Here is a 20,083-nt window from a genome sequence, read left to right as displayed (position 1 = left end):
TTATTGTTATTGTAGTACATTCATTTCCGGAATTGTAACTGGAAAACTTGCTTTACTGTAAAAAGCAGTAAGTGCCCCGCGACCCGAAAACTAAGCACACGATTAGTTGAGTATTAATTCAAAAGATTTATCGCTCAATCTGACGATGACAGATCGTAACCTCAAATTGTCTTCAACGGTCGGGCTTTTATTCTGAAGGCTCGGCACCAAAAGCGGAAGTCCTAACGCTTTCAAGTAGAACTTCATCGGGGACTTCCTGCCTACCAACAACCTGAGGACGAGTTTGAACGCATCAAAGATACGAGAAATACTCAACTAACGGAAGGTATGCAACAAAAAACGTCGCTATGAAATCACGTAGCGAAACACCGCGTGCGCACAGTCGCTGCTGTCGGTGTTTGGTCACCGGAAAACCGTGTTTGGTGTTTGTTTGTAACCGGGCCGGGCTGGAGGCTACCGTTGGTGCTAACGGTTGCTAGCAGCAGCAGCACGCCAGACTGTTTTAGCCTCATGTAAGATCGTTAAACGAATGGTCACAGAGAGATAAATATATTTCCCTTTATATAAGCTCTGTTGTCTCCTGTAGGAATATTTGGGCTTCTGTATGCTGCTTTGAATCAGACCAACAAGGAAATAGTGCTGCTAACTTGACGCTGCCTTGCTACGTATGTGCTTGAACCATTCTTCTACTGACTTCTGGTCACGTGGTCAAGTTTTGATTGTCGTGTTGGAGTTCCTTGGCTCCTGACACTTTTAGCTAACCACTGTAAATCACATTTCTTAAATGAGGGGACGTCCACATTATCATTAAATGAATGCCAAGTCATTTCTTTTACTCGTACTTTATATTACTATTACTGAAGTCTGCTGCTAAATGCAGCTTCATGTGTCACTCAGAACAGTTTTTAATAAATCAGAAGTTAAAAAAAACCATGTAAACTGCATTGTTCACGCAGACAAGCGGCAGATTCGCTGGGAAACATCACATTTATTCACTTTACCTTAAGCTAGCTCAGGCCATGTTAAAGTTAACAATAGTTTAGTAGAGCAAGGCGAGCTAAGTGCTAGCGTGCTCGGTTGAAAAGAAAAAAAACAAACAATGCTTTGAGATGTCTGCTAGAGATGGCAGAGGTATGATCACGTAATCCTGTTTGAGCTATAACTGGTGTGTTCCACATTTAATTTCCCAATTGATCTTGGAAAGAAGAATACTGTCAACAAACTGTTACCATCGGAAATCGCCGGTTTTGGTTCAACGTCGAAAGTGTCACCCATAATTCACGCAAGGTATCATGGGGGCAAGGAATATCATGGATCAGTAAACATTTTCTGTTTTGTTTTGTTTTTCTTGTGTGTGTTCATTTGGTTCATTCTGTGTTCCCTCTCCAAATTTGGAGGTTTTACGGGTCTCAAGGCAATGTAGGTGTAATTATTAATTAGTTAATTTTTAGTTCATTTATGGAGTTTGAGACTTGGGGTGGACAGTTGTTCAGTCAGTCCATTCACAGCTAATTAGGGCTGCAACAATTAGTCGACTAATCCATGACTAATCGACGATTAAAATTATTGGTGACTGTTTTATTAGTCGACTATTCGGTTTGAGTCATTTTTCATAGAAAAGTACTATAAAAGTACCCCAAAATACTCTTATTGCCGCTTCTTACGTTCAGATATAGGCAGCTTTACACACTCTCCCATTACGGTGAACTAAAACCCTTTGGCGTGAGTATGAAACAAGACATTAGATGACATAATTTTGGGGTTTGGGAGAGACAGACCGACATTTTTCAACATTTAAACACATTTTTCGATAAAATGATTAGTCGACTATTCGAAGAAATAATCAACAGATTAGTCGACAATGAAAATCGTTAGTTTCAGCCCTACAGCTGATCAGATCAATGGATGAGAGGAGCAGCTGCTGCAGAAGCTACTGAAAGCAAACTTTTAGACCCAGCGCAATGAACGGTTAACTTTCACTTTCACTGCACTTGGCATCCTGCTTCTCTGTCCTAACCTAACTTTCTCTGCGCTCCAAGAATATGGTGCATTGAATAACCAAATGGTATATATGTTCCAGTTGCATTGCTAATGAACCGTCCAGTTCCAAAAATAGAAAATGAATCTGTGGTGGCAGATGTTGTTATCAATGTGGGCCACTACAAATAAATGAATGTGTTGTAAATTGCAGATGTGTGATGTTACCTTTTACAATGTGCTTTGTCCGTTTGGTGGTGCCAATCTGAATTGTTTCCACCAGAGATGAGCATGGAAAGGAAATAAATGGGTTTGTCCCTGTTCTGTATGTTTCCTTATAACAGCAGTGACCTTGTTTTCTCTCTTTATCTTTGCTTTGTTACCTTTACCCCTTCTGTTATTTCTTGCTAGTGAAGACCTGGAAGACGAAATGAATGTGTGCCCGCCAGCACCAAAGTGGCCAACTCAAGACGAGACCTTCCAGATGATGGATTTTACCCCTCTAAGAAGCTGAAGCCCACTCCCATTCAATAACCCCCTCTTTGTTTTTTTTAATTTTTCAGCTTTGCATTGCTATCGGAGCATTGTGCCTCTTCTCCTACTCCAGGGCCCCTAACAAGCCCCCTACATGGAGGGCTCTCAGGGGGCTTGCTCCTGATTGGCCTGCAGGCTCCCACCTTGCAGCCAGCCCAACTGGAAGCCCGGCCAGTACTGACGCGCATAAACAACACTCGCTGTTGGCAACCAGGCCAGCTTCACAGCCAACGCCAACACACCTGCTCCCAACATACCCACAACACTCTCCATCCCAATTGCTTAAGCGATCAATCTCTTTAACTTTCAGAAGATCGCAAACACCATGTCCCATCCCCTGTATAACCCCTATGCCTCTGGGAATCAAAGTTCCACCCAGGGACAGTATGGACTCTCCACTACACAGGTAGAGAGGGACCCTCGGAGGGCGTCTTCTAACCTTGGACCTGAGTCCAGCATCAGCTCTTCTGGAGCTTCTGCGACTCCCGCCAACTCCAGGGGGATGTTCCCATTGCTGCTGCCTCAGTCAGTGAACTACAGGCCTGAACAGAGAAGAGCCACAATAGACGAGAACCTAGAGAGGTCTGTAGACATGCATATTAGCAGAGCCAGAGAGGAAGTGAGGCTTCTTGGCAAACAGATGCATCAGCCCATAGACCAGGGAGCTCGCTTTACCAGCACTCAAATTGAGTTCCCCTCCTCAGGCACAGGGATGACCTCCTACCCAATGTCCTCAACCTCTTCCTCTCTAGGACATAGACAGTCGGACTTTGAAAGTGGCCGTGGCTCTTCGGAGTGGTCATCAAACTACAAAAGGCCCACTGCTGATGACCCCTCTGAATTTTATTCATCATCTGCTTCATCCAACTATGCTGGTGGTGGTGATGGTAGGTTGAATGTCTTCGGTGAAAGAAAACATGATATGCAGTCCATTCCAGGGTTAGGTGATTTTGACTGTCCAGTGCCAGACAAACCTGCTGCGCCCGCAGAGTCAAGTCGACCCAAGTACACCTCTGAATCAGCTTCGAACATCCTTCTGCACTTTGGACTTGGAAAAGAGGACTTGGAACATCTCATCTCCTTTCCTGAAGACCAGATCACTCCTGCTAACCTGCCGTTCATCTTGCGGCAAATCCGCATGGAGAAGGCAAAAAGAGCTACAACTGCAGTTCAGTCAAAACCTGAACCCCAACCCACCAGAAGTGTGAGTGGAATTGAAAGTCACAGTTTGAGTAGTTCTGGAGGGGCAGAGATGCATCACAAGGTAATGTCGTCAGCTTTTCCCCAACCAAGTAAAGTGATTGACTATGGGCATACTGCCATGTATACAGTCAGGGCTGAGGATGAGATTGGAAGGACCAGCAGCAGCAGAGCTAACAGTGGTGGGAGTGGAAGTATGTTGCTGATGGACACTAACGATAGTAGCAGACACACTCGGGAAGCACTGCAAAAACAAACATCAGAGGTGAAAAGCAGTGCCTTTGGTTCTTCGCGTGACCAGGCGAGTTCTGTTTCCAGTCTCAGCTCTTTATACAGTTCAATACTGAGCTCTGTGGCTCCACCAAGCAATGATCAGACCAAAAGATTGCAGAGCCAACCAAACCAGACTTCCCAAACAATCCTCAGCTCTTTCTCCCTGCCAAAGAAAGACAAAGACATCAGAGTTCTCAAGTCTGAAGTCCCCAAACCCGCTCCTTTAAAAGAACCAGAGGATGATCGTCAGTCAACATCGAAAACCCAACTATCCTCTATTCCGTTTCTTGTCGGGCATCCCAGCCAACCTGGCCTTGTGCTCTTTGACAGTAATAACAGCAAAGGTACTAAGGATCAGAGTAAAACTCGAGGACAAGGGTCAGCAGTTGCTGAGCAGATGAAAAAGCAGCAGCCAGTGCAGCAGAAGGCAGTGCAGCAGATTCAGCAATCAAAGATACAGACACAGAAGCAGCCACTATCGCATATGGGGCAAGCTATGTGGCCTCCAGTTATTTCTGCTGCAAAATCTGTTCCCCCTGCCTCTCACACCCCAAACATCACGAATGCCGTGCAACAACCGGTGTTTATTCCTGGTGGTCTTCATCCCATGGTCATTCCTCCAGCTCTGTCTCAGCCATTCATGAGCCTGATGAACCGTATTCCTCCAACGCAGCCACCTTCCAACAGGCAGCATCTGGCACAGGTGGTAGCCTCCAAGGTTCTGCCAACAGCGGCCATGATGCATGACTATGCAGCGACCACGCCGAGAATCTTTCCACATACCTGTTCTTTGTGTAACAGAGAATGTACTCATATGAAGGTGAGTGGAAGTCTGCACTCTGTCCTCTCTCCCTTGGGAAACTGTGGGTTGTTGTTTTTGAGTGTAAAATACCAGTTTTAAATTGTTACATTTTTACTTAGAGGGTAAGTACGGAAGGGAATGATTTTGAAAGAAGTGTAATGGTGATACATTAAAGCATATTTGAGAGGATTCATGTTAGATATTTCATGAATTTGAATAAGTAGGTAATTACTGTGAAATCCTAGTAAGAAACAGGGTTGGACTGTAAACTTTGGGAGAGATTTTTCTAATGTTAACTGATTTGGATGTACTACAAAGTAAAAAGTTAAACGTAAAATTAACTCTAGAGCATCTCGCTAAGAGGCAACGCAACAAAATAGCTTACAGAATCATTACATCAATTTGTCATCATCTCCACATAGCATTAAACATGGCTAATGCTATTTGACATGAGACAACATTTACAACTTGCCCGACTGAAACAAATTCCTGAAGATCTCTCTCCATAATTCTCTAGTAGAGGGGTTAGATGGCCAAGGTGACTTAGGGGCCATACACATGTCGCGTCTTTTAACTGCCTGGAAAACGCGAGGTCGGGCACTGGTCACTACTTTGTGCCTTTTTTGAGCCAGCTTTTATGAGCGTGGCGGTAAGTAGGGCTAAACAATTTATCGTTTCCTGATCGAAACTGCGATTTCAGACAATGAGATTATGTTATCGCAAAAGCTGCATTTTTTTGCAGCGCTCCTGACTGACCCAGGATCTGTTGTGTCAACTGTTTTACACATACATGCCGTCCCCCTACCATCCTGCCGTCATGCCCTGTCACGCTAACCAATCAGTATTAGCCTGCTCCTCGTGCACGCCACACTCACCAATCAGAAGCAGCCATTGTCCAGGCGACGGCATACACACACAGTAACAACAAACTGGTGTCCCTAAAAAACGTGTTATGAAATGGCTTCAGCAGAACCAAAAGCAGAGTTAGGGGATTTAATTCCAAAGAAAAGCAGCACGTCGGTCTTATGGGAGTATTTCGGGTTTGAGACTGCACACGTGCACCAGAAACGGGTACTGTGCAAAGCATGTCGAGCAAAAGTTGCAAAATCCTGCGGCAACACAACCAACTTATACCAGCACTTGAAAAATCATCGGGCATTTACATGACGAGTGCCTGACCAACAAGTCCGGTGAAAAGTCGAGTGAAAGTGATGCTCAAGCCTATTGTAGCAAACAGACTGGGTTTTTTTGGGGAGTTTTTCCTTATCCGCTGCGAGGGTCCTAAGGACAAAGGGATGTCGTATGCTGTAAAACCCTGTGAGGCAAATTGTGATTTGTGATATTGGGCTTTATAAATAAAATTGAAAATTGAATTACAGCGTTGTTTTCTAGTGTAACTCTGTATGAAAAGAGCAGCCGAAGACACCGGAAGATAACGACTGCCATAACACACTACATTGCCAAAGACATGGTGTCTGTTAACACGGTCACCAGAGACGGATTTCAAAACCTACTCCGCATGCTAGACCGCTCCGCTCCGCAATTGTTGGAAGTAATTTTTACCTTTTTAGTATTCATCCTTGCATTAGAGTAAATAGCATTTAATGTTTCGATGGTACGATGTAATTTTCTGTCATGTATTAAATCTGTTACTATACATGGTGAATATTGCACTGAAGCTTGATTTGAAGAAATACCGCGAATCAAATCGAAATCACAATAAATGCCAGAAAAATTGCAATTAGATCTTTTCCTAAAATCGTTAAGCCCTAGCGGCAGGTTGCGTCTAAGGTTGCAAAGCAACCTTAAGAGTCCCGGTATCATAGTCTATTTACCTCAAATCCTGAGTGCAGAGCTGATCATCTTCCAGGCACTGCTTATGTGTGTGGGCATATCGTCCATGAAAAGCTCTGACAGCCCCTGCACCAAAATGATCAACCTTTTCATGTGTACCACACACTGATGTTTATGGAGGAAGGGAAAGATATCTATCGGCTGTGATTGGTTGTTCCTTGTCACGACATGCAGTGCATGCTGCTGCATTCTAAACGTTTAAATCGGTTTATCTTGGGTCGCAGCCATTGCGAAAAACAGGCACTCAGGAGCGCATCCATGCCACGACAGCACCGCTCTGGCCTTTGAGCGTGCTGGTCACGTGGCTACATTGAAAACAGTGAATTTGAGGGCACCAAAACGTGGCATGTGTATAGCCTCATAGTTTGTTTCAACCTTGACTACTTCTACTCTGTTTACTGGCAGATCACAAACATGCATATAAGGTAGCCTGTACCGCCAACTTTTGCTGAAACTAATTTGCTTTAAGATCATTTGATATTTCAGTGTCAACATGACTATTGTGTCATTTAGACGCATGAAAATCAAAGTCATTGGTATGTAATGGTCATTGCTAGATTTACAGCAGAATTTGATACAAAACGATGAGATGCAGTTTGTAATTTGTATCTTATTCTTACTATTTGAGCTGTGAATAATGCATTTTGGTACTTTATGGCATTTCACATGTACTGTTAGGTATTAGTTTTATGACTATCATTATGGAACCAAGCTCCCTCTTTTAAAAAAGTGTTTTTGCGGCCCCAAAAGGAACTCTGGTTACCACTATAAATATCATAAACCCAAAGTCACCACCATCATACTTCACCTACCACACAATCAGCAAGACTTTTCTTCATTGTTTTTCTTTGGGACACCACATTTCATATTTTGTCTCATTAAAAAAAAAAAAAGCATGCCAGCCTCCTCCTATCCCCAGTTTCCACACCTTCCTGCCTACTCCAGATGTCGCAGATGGCGTGTTTTTGTCCTGATCCATACCTGATGGTGACCTCTGCCAAGATGACCCTCAACAAACTATGGAAGCTTTCTGATACCACAGATGACTGAAGAACCAGAGACATCACATCAAGACCCCACGAAGAAGTCTTTATTTTGTTTGTTTGTAACTGGCACTCCTGTAATTGTTATATTTCATGATTAAAAATTGTTGCCCTAAAACTTAAGTTGACAAAAGTCAGCTCTAAGTATAAAGGCAAGAGTGGCCAAATTAAGTAGCATTTTATTTTCATTTATCCGCTCATTATCTGTAACCACTTATCCTGTTAAGGGTTGCGGGGGGCTGGAACCTATCCCAGCTGAGAGAGGCGGGGTATGCCCTGGACAAGTCACCACACTATCACTAGACATATATTATTACATTGCTCCTACAGGCAATTAAGAATCACCAATTAACTTAATTTTACATATCTTTGGCCTGTGGGAGGAAGATGAAGAACCCGGGGAAAACCCATGCTGATGCGGGGAGAACATGCAGACATCAAAGAAAAGAGCCCTGGTCGGCAGGCGGGTTCAAATCTGGAACCCTCTTGCTGTGAGACTACAGTGCTAACTACTGCACCACTGTACCGCATGTTTAATGTCCTGGATAATTTTTGCCCATATGTTTTCACATTTATTAGGGACCTCGGCAAAAGGCAGAGACCTTCTTGTTTTGTTTTTTTTTTACTACTTTTTGGCTTATATGGATGCCACGATTTAAACACTTCTCGTTGTTGGCAAGTGTGTCTGTCACTTGGGCTCAATTCTAGATCTAAGGAACTGTTTCTTTAACGGTGCTATACTGTTGAATAAAAATATCTGTTGTCAGATACTCACAAAAATGACAGTTGAGATATTGAAGCTGATAACAGTTGTAATGATAATGAGGCCTGTCTAAATGCTGTGTTTGTTGTTCTGACTACTAGCATTGGATCTCGCACCAGAACAGCAGCCCTCACCTTGAGAATTGCAAACTCCTCCGCACACGGTCAGTCTTTTTTTCCTTTTCCCTTCTTCCCATAAAGACCTTGTTTATTATTAATTGCTGCCTTTTGTCTGAACATTGTTGGGGAATACCCACCAGGGAAGTGGCAAAATACTGTGTAGGAAACACCGGACAGCAAAGGAGTTTGAAAACTTACTATAACCTCTTCCTCAGGATTGTTGGTCCCTCATGAACTTGTACTTCTGGTGTTACCTCAGTAGCGTGGTGGCACTGCCTGTATAGCTTATTGCTAAAGGCCACTAAAGCACCTTAATGTCCTGCAGTAGTTAAAACGTGTCTTGAGGCCATATTATTGGGGGGCTAATGGAACTTCTATCAGGGTTCATTATAGGGTTGTCAAGGTACCTCCTTTAACAGGTATATAAATACAGTCAGCTCTTACAAATCCTCTATATCCTTTGACGTTAGAGACATTATCCAAATACAGTTGCTGTAAGACTGCCAGAAACCTTTGACTTTTGTACTCAAAAGATGCCTTTTTTTACTGATTAAATTGTTGTGTTTGAATCTGTTTTTGTTTTGTTTTGTTGTCACAGATACCCAGAGTGGGATGGTGAGATAACACACAAGCCCAGGTAAATTTCATTAACTGGGCAGACACTGCAAGATTTTATTGATGTCTTATGTTATGTCAACTCACACTACACGTTTTAACTGGTCATGCTGCATGACCACATCATGGAATGGCAAAGAACTACCAGGTTATGGACAGACAAGTCTAATGAAGATGGTTGTGTTCTCAATTTTGTGTTACTGTTGTGTAATTTTATTAAGAATGTTAAAATGTAAAAGCTGTCAAAATCTGCCAGTGTTCAAACTTGTTGCAGTGACACTCGTGCGTCTTTTCCACCAACATGGAACCGGTTCTAGAGCGTAATTTTGAACTGTTAAACGCCATTCAACCAAAAATAAACTGGTTCAGAACCTGAAAAGTCGGTTCTCAGCTGGAACCAAAAAATAGCAGGTTTTTCTTTACTTGAAGTGCAAACTGTGAGGACATCACTGGGGGTGTCATATTCTACTATTGCGCTTAAAACTGTTGGAATCGTGAGCTGGTTTGCTAGATAGCACCAAGGTTCCTGGAATCCGTAAGAGAACCAGTTCAAGAACCAGAGCAGATTTGGTGGAAAAGGAGTATCTGTTGTGAACCAGTACCTTGCTGATTTGGGTAAAATTACCTTTCCTCACATTAATTATACTTTTCTCATCCACTGCTTTCTTTAGTGCTGCAGTTAAAGATGACCAGAAAGCCAGGCATGGAAGTCGGTCCCGTTCCCGCTCAGCCAGCCCTCGTCGCCGTCATGGCTCAAAGGGTAGAAGGGAGAGAAGCAGTAGCCGGTCATGTTCACCACACAGCTCCAGATACACTCGCAGGTCTGTGACAAAAATAATGATAGGAACAATAACACAGATGAGATTCTCAACACTATTGTTTGAAATTACCAAATGTGTTCCTGCAGACATTTAAAACATCAGCATTTAAACATCAAAATTTGTCAGTCATCCCTAGAGAAATTGAGATTTGTTGTGAAAAATGTAACTTTTTTTTAGATTATCATTAGATTTCACCTGTACTTTCACCAGGTCTCGATCTCGATCTCGTTCCAAGTGGTATGACCACCCTACTTCCTCCCGCTATCGGTCACATTCAAAAAGCCCTGAGAGGCGATCATCACCGAGGAGGAGAGACAGTAGACGATCACCACCAAGGCGAAGTGATCACAGAAGATCCCCACGAAGGAGAAGGAGCGACGAGAGACGATCCCCAAGACGGAGTGATGAGAAACGATCTGCATCAAGGAGTAGTGATGAAAGACAATCTTCATCAAGTAGAAGTGCTCAGAGACTATCCTCCCGAAGGAGGAGTAACGAGAGACAATCGCCAGCAAGGAGCAGTGATGGGAAGCGATCGCCATCAAAGAGTAGTGATGAGAGACGATCCCCTCAGCAAAAGAAGTCGAGCAGTGCAGAGAGCCTGGCTAAGAAACTACTGGAAACACCAGGTTTGAGAAATTGCAAACATATCAAGGATTTAAATGAACCTGTGTCTATTAAAGTATTATGTACAAGTGAATGCCAACAATGCATTATTACTTGTGGTTTTATACATATAATATTTATTTTAGAAAGATTTTCATTTTTTAAAAATATAAAACATTGATCTGAGAAGTACCTAACTATGGCTGTGAAGTAAGTGTAATGGAGTAAAACGTACGAATAGTAGTAATATTTTGATGCCTCCGCACCGCCAATAGCCATGGCTGGACATATTATGTTTTTGGTTTGTCCATCCATAGGTCTGTACATCCCATTCTTGCAAACGTGATATATCAAGAACGTCTTTAGGGAATTTTTTTCAGATTTGGCACAAACGTCTACTTAGACTCAACAATGAACTGATTAGATTTTGGTGGTCAAAGGTCAAGGTCACTTTGACCTTGCATCCGTCTCATTCTCATGAACATGATGTCTTACAAACACTGAGAGAGAATTTCTTCAAATTTGGCACAAACGTCCACCTGGACTCAGCAATGAAATGATTAGAAATTGGTGGTCGAAGGTCAAAGGTCACTGTGACCTCACAAAACACCTTTTTGACCATAACTGAAGTAATTATGACAAAATTTCACAGAAATATCTGAAGGGATAAAATGATGAAGTGATGACCTTTTATATCCAAAAAGTCAACCGTCAACTTCAGTGTGATATCATGCTGTTTTGCAAAAACACATGTCTGGCCGTTATTCAACATAATATCTCAGGAACAGAAGGTGAGACATTTGGTCAGATACTCAATTGGTGACGCTCATCTTGGGTGTCCACCTTGAAACTGTGCTGATTGTATAGATCTTCTGTGCTCTGGTGGGGAAGATGTGTGTGAAGTATCCATGTTTTTACAAACAGGTATGTAAACTGTAAGTGCAACGTGAGTGGCTCATGGGAGGCATATAACCGGGAGGCAGTAATTCTACTCTTCTTTAAAATGTACTACAAGTCTTAATAGTACAGTGATGTGCGTTTGTAGGTTGCAAAAACTGGTCCCTCAGAAAATTGTCCAGGGTCGGCAGGTCTGCAACTTTGTCTGACACTCTTTTTGTCTCTGTCCTTCTAGCTGTTCAGTCTCTGTCAGACCAGTCTGACCTGGAGTCTGTGGTTAAAACTCTGGCACCCGCCCTGCTGGCTGAGCTCGCCAAGATGAAATCTTCCTCATCCTCCTCCTCTACATCAAAGAAGGAGGTGACTACAAAGCCATCCAAAGCAAAGTCCAGCCTGCAGAGGAGTGAGGCAAGTTCTTCTACAAAGAATAAGGTCGGTGTGTTTGTGTAATATAACAGGTCAAATTGGCAATAATCTATCATCTGATAAACAATTTCTTTCTACTGTGTCTCTGTCTCATTCTTTTGATTGAAACCTTATCCACACAACACTTTGATCAAAGACATTGACAGACAGTTATATTTTATCGCTACATACAAAGCAAAAAATGATGTCTGAAATGACAGATGACATGAAGGCTAGATTGGACACTTAAATAACAGATGTTTTTCACTCTTTCTCACTATTTTAAAAGCTGTTCATGATGACTAACACTATTTGTTCTAAATGTGTCTTTGTTTCTCTCTTTGCTCAGTCTGGTAAATCTTCACCCCCAACCATGGTCAAACTGCAAGGGATTTATAGTTATATCTCTCATGGTGATGTGGTCGCTGCTGTGGAGCACTTTGGAAAAACCAAGTCAGTTGTACTGTTTCGGTCTAAACTGGAGGTATGTATAGAGACAATAAGTTTTCTCACATTTCCTAACTTTAGCTTAAGCTTTTGGCCTTAGAAATGTAATTTAACAAGTGCACAAAAACTAATGTTCTTCTCTGTAAGTAAAGAAAACAAACTCCAGTCTTGGAAAGACCTCAAAGAGATGGTCCTTGTGCATGTAGTAATGCAGAGATGTGCTGTTGTGTGTGTGTGCACACATGTAGGCAATCGTGTGTTTTGAGAAAGAGGAAGACGCAAAGAAACTGAAGAGTTTAAAGAGCATTGACGTGAAAGGAATGCCAATCAGTGTGGTCAGAGAACAGGTATTAACTTTTTGCCTTACTTTTTTTTTGTCCCTGGCACATGAACATATTCAATTTTGTCTGCGTTAGTTTGATCACACTGTCCATTCTCAAATTGATCTGACATAGCAAATCTTAATTTGTTTTACAGGAGACTGTTTCTAAGGAGCAAAAGAAGCCTCCTCAGAAGTAAGATATGTTTCGCACACTTTTTTTTAACAGTGGTGATGTTGTTTTTGTCAACATATTATGACAAATGTGTGGCTGCTGCCTAAATTTGTGTCTCAGTGGGAAAAATTGTGACTTTCTGGGAATTTACCTGATGGAAAATAATCTGCATATGTTAATGTGTGCACGGGATGGAATAAAAGCCATCCCAGATATTCAACCTGTGAAGGACAGCGCTATCTTTTCGTGAAAGCAAATAAAAACATTCAAACTGACCTTGATTTCCCATTTCTCCATTTTCTCCTGCTTGACCTGTTACTCTGTTTTGTTTTGTTTTGTTTTCTCAGAGAACCTGCCTCATCCAGTGTCTCCATACCTCAAACCACTACAACGACAGAGAGTATGTTAAAATATGGCCTGTGGTGTTTCTTGAAAATGTTTAAAGGATAAGCCTGGCAATATTCTATATGTTTGTTATTTCCAACAAATCCCATGAAAAGACCAAAACCAACTATGTGTTAGTCTGTCCCGCCATACTTTCTGACTACCTGAGCCTGTCTGTTTAGTCTGGGCCCCAAAAACATTAGTTACAATGGCTACAAAAGCCAATGAATATACTCAGATTTGAATTCATGTAACATTGTGTTTGTATACGGTTATATTCAGCTCATCCATCTTATCTGCAAGCTTATTATTAAAAAAACAACATGTTCAATCTCACAGAACCTTATTTTCAAGTAAAGAAATACCTCTATTAATCTTACACCTTACTTCTATAGTCCGCCTTGCCTGTTAGTTTTAGTTAAAAAGATATCTCAAAAATTGTTTCAGGTTTCATTTGGGTCATGTAATAAAAGTTTACTTATTGGTGTCAATCTAGATCCAACAGATATATGTGAAGGAGGAAGGAGAGATGAAGGTCTTTCAAAATACTGATATTCTTCTAAATCAAATTTGATCTTTTGAAGATCCTGTGACGACAGTGAAGACACAAACGAATGCAGCATCAGCCACGGATGCCTCCAAACAAAATGTCATTACCCATCAGACTGTCGGGGAGATGTTAGAAATGCACTTGCAGCAATCCAAAATACGTAAGAAATCCAAATACAATGTTTGCATGTGATCTTTATTTTACCATCTTTATTTTATTTTTTGTAATTTTTCTTGGTTTCTCTTTCACAGAGTGCTTAAAGTGGAAAACCTGCTTCTCACCAAAGGTGGGTTTCCTCAAATCAAGTATGAAATACTGCAGTATTTTACACATGTATTTCTTCTAAATATATAAATCAAATTCGGAGATGGTTCTTGTTCTTTAAAGGTTCATATGTTTTGGTTTGGTTATGATCTAGTTATCCATTGGCAATGGCCTTCGAGGACAAAGTCTATACGAAATAGAACATTAGTTACGTACCGTAACTTTAGATTCTATGAGTGTTGATACAGCCCTCCAAGCTGGTTTCCTTTAACCAGGTAATGAAAATACGGATAGGACCCGAATATCCGGTTTGAGCCCAGTTTATACACATGGTAAAGGTGGGTCCTATGTTGAATGTGCTGGAGGTCTTCACAGGTCAAGTCGAACCATAGGACCCAAGACCCAACCTGGGGTCCATACGGGTTTGGATCCACTGTTTTTTATTTTGTCAATGTTATGTTACCACGGGTCCTCGGTCTGTTGATTATGTGTAATACCCAAGTCGATCCGAGAAGACCCACCATGATCAGACTGCGCTGATCATCATGGAAGTGCTGTGTGTGTATGTGTAGTGCAACAGCAACTGCAAGCAGATTGCAAAGCGCATCTGTGGCAACAAGCAGATGTTATATTCAAAAGGGAAAACAATTGAAGTTATCCTTATTACACTAAATACAACAAAACTGCAAAGCTGATTCTAAATTAGACGCATTTGTCTTCCGCCAAGAGGACATAAAGTGGACTTTAAAGATTCACAGCCAGGCATGGTCAGTTGTTCTGACAACTTTGGGTGCTTTCAGAACTAGAGTTGTCTTGCTTTGGTCCGAATCGGGGACTAAGTTTGTTACAAAGTTGAATAATTGCCTAGAGTTGGTTCGTGTTCTCACGGCAGCATTTACAAGTGGACCAGATAAAATGCCTTGCACGAGAAAGCTGCTCTTGATTGGTCAGAATGTCATTGTTCATTTTAGTCAAACCATACAGTTTGAAAACGAGGCGTGGCTCCAACTAGAAAACAATGTTTTGATGCATTGGATGTGCTGAATGTGCATATTAAGGCAGTACAGGAGGAGGTGCACATTAATAATCCTCCAGGACTGTAACATGCTCATGTTTAACCCAAACAATATGTCATGTGACTGCAGTTGGTTCAGATCAAGGTCGAAACACGTTGTCCACAAACGAGCCGCACCAGAGTTCGTTTGTAACCCGGCCGAGACCACCTCTTCAAGAAGGTCTTGGTCAGGTTGCGTTGGTGTGCACCTGAGTGTGATTGCTGTGTTCACACCTGCACAAACGAACCGCACTTAGGGGGCAAACGAACTTGAGGTCAATTGAACTGAAGCAAACAGGGCAGGTGTGAAAGCACCCTTAAACTTAACATTAAACCATGAAATTGGTGCAGAACAAGTCAGTGTCTCCCGTGTCTGGCCAGGTTTGTCCTCAGTCTCTCTTTGGTCTGGGTCCCAGTTTTCAAATAATAGACAGGTCCAGTTTGCTTCTGGGGTAATACATCACCAGGTTTTTACAAGTTCAGGCACATATTTTTGGATCCTTGAAGACCTCTATTGAATGGGTTGGATTAAGTCTAATAAAAATATACAGATATATATATATATATATATATATATATATATATATATATATATATATATTTATTAACAAGATCCCATTGAACTCTGTGACAAAATACTACACTCCTCTGGATTAAATGCTGTTGTGCATTTCTCTTAATCTTTAATTGCAAACTACCCTTAACCAAAACTGCCCCTCAATATTCTCTTCTCTCTTCTTCTTACAGTTTATGTCACTTTCGCAGAAGGAGCATCGTCAGAAGCAATTGCTCATAACCAACCTGCCGAGTTATAACAATGGCTGCTACACAGAGGAGGACATCGCCAAACTGCTCATGCCTTTGGGGTTTCAGTATACAGATAGCAACATCCATGTTGTTCCTCAGACGCGCATGGTAAGCAGCAGGCTATAAATCTGCATCAGCCTGGTTTATTGATTTGAGTTCAGCAACTTCTACATATTAACGCCTCAGCACATTGTGATGGGCAGGCATTGTGTTCCTCCCATTCTTGTAAACACGGTATCTCAAGAACACTTCAAGGGAATTTCATTAAATTTAGCACAAAGATTCGGTTGGACTAAAGGATGAACTGATTAGATTTTGATGGTCAAGTTTCAAAGGTCAAGGTCACTGTGACCTTGCATCCATCTAATTTTTGTGAACGCGGTATCTTGAACAGCTTGAGGGAATTTCTTAAAGTGTGGCACAAACATCGACTTGGATTCAGTTGATAAACGGATTAGCTTTTGGTGGTCATAGGTTAAGGGTCAAGGTCACTGTGACCTTGTCTGTCTCATTCTTGTTAACACCATATCTCAAGAACACCTTGAGGGAATTTCTTCAAATTTGGTGCAAATGTTCACTTGGACTCAAAAATGAACTAATAAGAATCTAGTGGACCTCACAAAACACCTTTTCAGCCATAACCCAAGAATTCATACGTAATTATGACAACATTTCACACAAATGTCTATTAAAATAAAAGGATGAAGTGATGACCTTACATATTCAAAAGGTCAACAGTCAACTTCACTGTGACATCATAATATTCAGCATTAAACACTTCTCTGGCCATTATCAAATGTCATATCTCAGGAACAGAAGAGGAGATATTTGGTCAGATACTAATTTGGTGACACTAATCTTGGGTGTCCATCTTGAAACCGTGCTGACTGTGTAGATCTTCTGTGCTGTTGGGGGGAAGATGTGTAAAGCGTCCATGTTTTTACAAACAGAGATGTAAACTGTAAGAGAAATATGACTGTTGCGCAGAGGCATACAAATGCGGGGCAGTAATTCTAGTTACTCGTTAGTTAGTGAAATCACACTTGCATTTTAACGTCCTTCAGATCAGAGTTTGAGTTTTTTTGCATACTTATTGCTATACAGCCAATATTAGTGCCCGTATGATGTGACGTTTTGTTGAAAAAGTGCTTGGAACAAGTAAATAAAAGAAGAAATACATGTTTGTCTCTGAATGTCATCTCAGGCCTTTGTCTTGATGCCGAACGTGGAGGATGTGCCCTACGTAATGAAAGCCTTCAGCAGGAACAGCATTAATTTTCAAAAGTCTAAACTCCAGTGCCACGCAGTAGCCAGCGGCATCACAATGATACCGGTAAGCTTGTACGTAATACTGTTTTTATTGACTGATTTTTAGGTATGCACTGATTGGCTGAGGATTGGTATCGGCCGATATTCACCTTAAATTAATGAGCAGGCACAAGAAGAATACAATGACTGTTTGGCAGATGGGCTTTGTGATCTCTAAGGCCCCCAACAGTCAACCAAAAGCTAGTTGACCAGAAAGGTCATTAGTCTGGTGGATGTCATTGGTCGCTTAGTCAAGCGTGAAACAGTATTGGGAGCTGCATCTCGTCAAAATAAATCAAAACCTATATGACCGGACCATGTGGGAGTTTAATTTGAAAGGGCAGACACAGGAAGTGTCCACTCTCAGCAGTCAGACATGAGTCAGGTTAATTTCCAGGGCTGGTACCTGCGGTTATTCCACAGGCTAGTTAATAACATGTCGGGCAGGAAATCCAAAGTGTGGGATCATTTTGAGAAGGTGAAGGACGAACCCAAGGTGATATGTAAACTCATCTTCATTGGTCGACTACAAACATGACGTATCATCTGAAACATGGAAGTAGCTACATGCCCATTAGCCCACAGCGTCATTAACAGGCGGCTCACTCAGTGTGTGATGTGCACTTGGAGATAAAATATAGGCCTATATTAATGAAGGTTCATTAGTACGGTTTGGTATTTCTCTGTAATGTAGCACAGTGTTAACAATGTTACTGATACTATTCTTTCTCACACCTTCAACTCAAACCACCAAAATATATCATTTAATCATTACATTAATATCGTAAACATGTGGGTGACTAGTCGACTAATGGCCCTAAATGACGACTACTGGTGTCTCGTCGTGTGGGGACTATAAAAAAGGCGTGGGACAGACAGAGATCTTCTCCACGATGCTTATGGGATTAAAGGACGTCATAAACACAGTGGTGTTGTATCAAAGGACGTGCCTTATTGTTTCTCTGATATTGCTACACTGTGAACAACAAATCTGTGTTAAAATTGGTAGTTGGCTCTTAGCAGCTCACTGAGGTTGTATTGAGTTACATTATGATGCGTTCAAGGTCTATTCAGTAAAATTAGCATTTGGCGAAGGTGAATTATAATGTTTTCATGATGTGTCCAGTGTAATCTTGTAAAATGTATTTTTTGATGTTCAAATGATATTTTCACAGCAATATAGAAAATAGATATTAGAGACGGAAATGTGATGTTTTTGATGTATTTTGTATGTAGTACAAAGACTTTTGAAGCAGTTATTTAAAAAAAGATGAAGGTTTTTCATGTGAAAATTTTACAGTGATATGTTTACAAAGACACACTAAGGGTGCTTTCATACCTGCCCTGTTTGGTTCAGTTCAATCGAACTCAAGTTTGTTTGCTCCCTAAATGCAGTTCGTTTGAGCAGGTGTCAACACAGCAATCGCATTTCACCAAAACAACCGGACTGAGACCTTCTTGAAGAGGTCTGAAAGCACCCTTAGTATCGAGTATATTGGCTCTAGGTGAGTATGGTGTACTGTGGAAAAGTAAATTTGGTATTAACACTGCCTACTTTGTTTCTTTTTTAGCTTGGGTTTTACAAGTCACTGATGAAGCTGATGCATTTTGTAAGTAAAACACAAACACACACAGACACTGAATTCCTCTTGATTCATAAACTGCTTTTAAATCAATGACTGAATACTTCTCTCTCTACTTCCTCCGACTGCACAAACAAAGTCAAAATGTGGTGGTACTGGTGAGGACATTTAAAACCAGAGTCTGAGCAATAGCGATCTCCACGGCGTCAATCCCTGCCAATACGTGTCCAACCAATCATGAGCAGCATTTATCACAAGCACATCGACTGACACACACAGCTGCCAATCATGTTACACTCACTTTTTATACCATCAAATAACTAATTAAAACCAAACTAATAAGAAAAATCAAAACTTGAACAAGCATTAGTGTGATAATAACTACATAAAATGACAGAAGTAGTCATGGGGAAAAATTAATCTGATGTGTAATTTGAGTTTTTAGTTTGGCCAGTGTCCCATCTGTCAACACGAAGGGGGTGGGCTTTATGACTGATACTGCAGCCAGCCACTAGGGGGCAGTCAAGATGTTTTGGCTTCACGGACACTGAAGAGATTGAGACAGACTCTAAGAATTCAGCAGAAGCAAAGTGCAGTTCAATTCACAGGAGATTTATTTGCACACAGCAGCATTGAAATAGACCGAGAAACTGTCTGTCTTTCCTTCAGCCTACCTTCTTATACGCTGCATTTACAGTACCGGCAGTGATCTATCCCGTTACCTCATTACAGACAGACATATCTGATGTTCTCCTCACTAAAAGATGTACAGACAGTGATGTGCTCACATTCCTTATTAAGTTTAATGATCGGGTCAGTGTGACCTGACCGCACATTACTCATGACAGTATCCCATACTCCTCTTTTCCTTTAAAAGCTTTCCTCTGGACAGCTGCAGCTAACCACAATGCGCTCCTACGCCTACATTGGCTAGCTAACTGGGCAAAAGAGTATATCGTATATTTGGGACATGCTTATGTGAGGTACTGCAACAAAGTAATAAAGGTACATTTGTTCCCTGTGCAAAGTGTATATCCCGTCCCACCAGCTGGAAAACATTGATATGGTGACATTAATCTTCCTATGCAGTGCATGGGCTCTCTATGCACTTCACCACAACTTCAATTACAGTTCGCCTCAGTTCAGACTTGCACACAGTCAACCTTCAACAGTCTCCTTCTCACAGTAACACTTTAATATAGTCGTCACGTGACATGGACTACAACTCCTCAAGCAAAGCAGATAGTCTGCTGCTGCATCTTTGATACACAGAGTGCCATCCT

The 20,083-nt window shown here is 41.5% G+C and overlaps 1 protein-coding gene across 2 annotated transcripts in view; it reads left to right on the top strand.

Annotated features, from left to right (window-relative positions):
- The first annotated feature begins 234 nt into the window (after window positions 1–234).
- LOC126404575 (zinc finger protein 638-like) overlaps window positions 235–20,083 on the top strand; it is a 38,505-nt gene continuing 18,656 nt past the window's right edge. Inside the window, exons 1-16 of one of the 2 annotated variants that reach the window (XM_050067917.1) lie at window positions 235–325; window positions 2,541–4,804; window positions 8,548–8,609; window positions 9,164–9,202; window positions 9,852–10,001; window positions 10,212–10,630; window positions 11,740–11,936; window positions 12,259–12,393; window positions 12,605–12,703; window positions 12,834–12,871; window positions 13,198–13,250; window positions 13,819–13,944; window positions 14,036–14,070; window positions 15,850–16,017; window positions 17,114–17,242; window positions 18,789–18,827. In XM_050067917.1, coding sequence (XP_049923874.1) covers window positions 2,837–4,804; window positions 8,548–8,609; window positions 9,164–9,202; window positions 9,852–10,001; window positions 10,212–10,630; window positions 11,740–11,936; window positions 12,259–12,393; window positions 12,605–12,703; window positions 12,834–12,871; window positions 13,198–13,250; window positions 13,819–13,944; window positions 14,036–14,070; window positions 15,850–16,017; window positions 17,114–17,242; window positions 18,789–18,827 — 3,657 coding nt within the window. In that variant the 5' untranslated portion in view covers window positions 235–325; window positions 2,541–2,836. Of the gene's footprint in view, window positions 326–2,388; window positions 4,805–8,547; window positions 8,610–9,163; window positions 9,203–9,851; window positions 10,002–10,211; window positions 10,631–11,739; window positions 11,937–12,258; window positions 12,394–12,604; window positions 12,704–12,833; window positions 12,872–13,197; window positions 13,251–13,818; window positions 13,945–14,035; window positions 14,071–15,849; window positions 16,018–17,113; window positions 17,243–18,788; window positions 18,828–20,083 lie in introns of both variants that reach the window. The other variant, XM_050067916.1, reaches the window with a different exon arrangement.

Source organism: Epinephelus moara, chromosome 17 (genome assembly GCF_006386435.1).
Source record: "Epinephelus moara isolate mb chromosome 17, YSFRI_EMoa_1.0, whole genome shotgun sequence".
NCBI classification, from domain to species: Eukaryota; Metazoa; Chordata; class Actinopteri; order Perciformes; family Serranidae; genus Epinephelus; species Epinephelus moara.
This window is presented reverse-complemented; position numbering and strand designations above follow the sequence as displayed.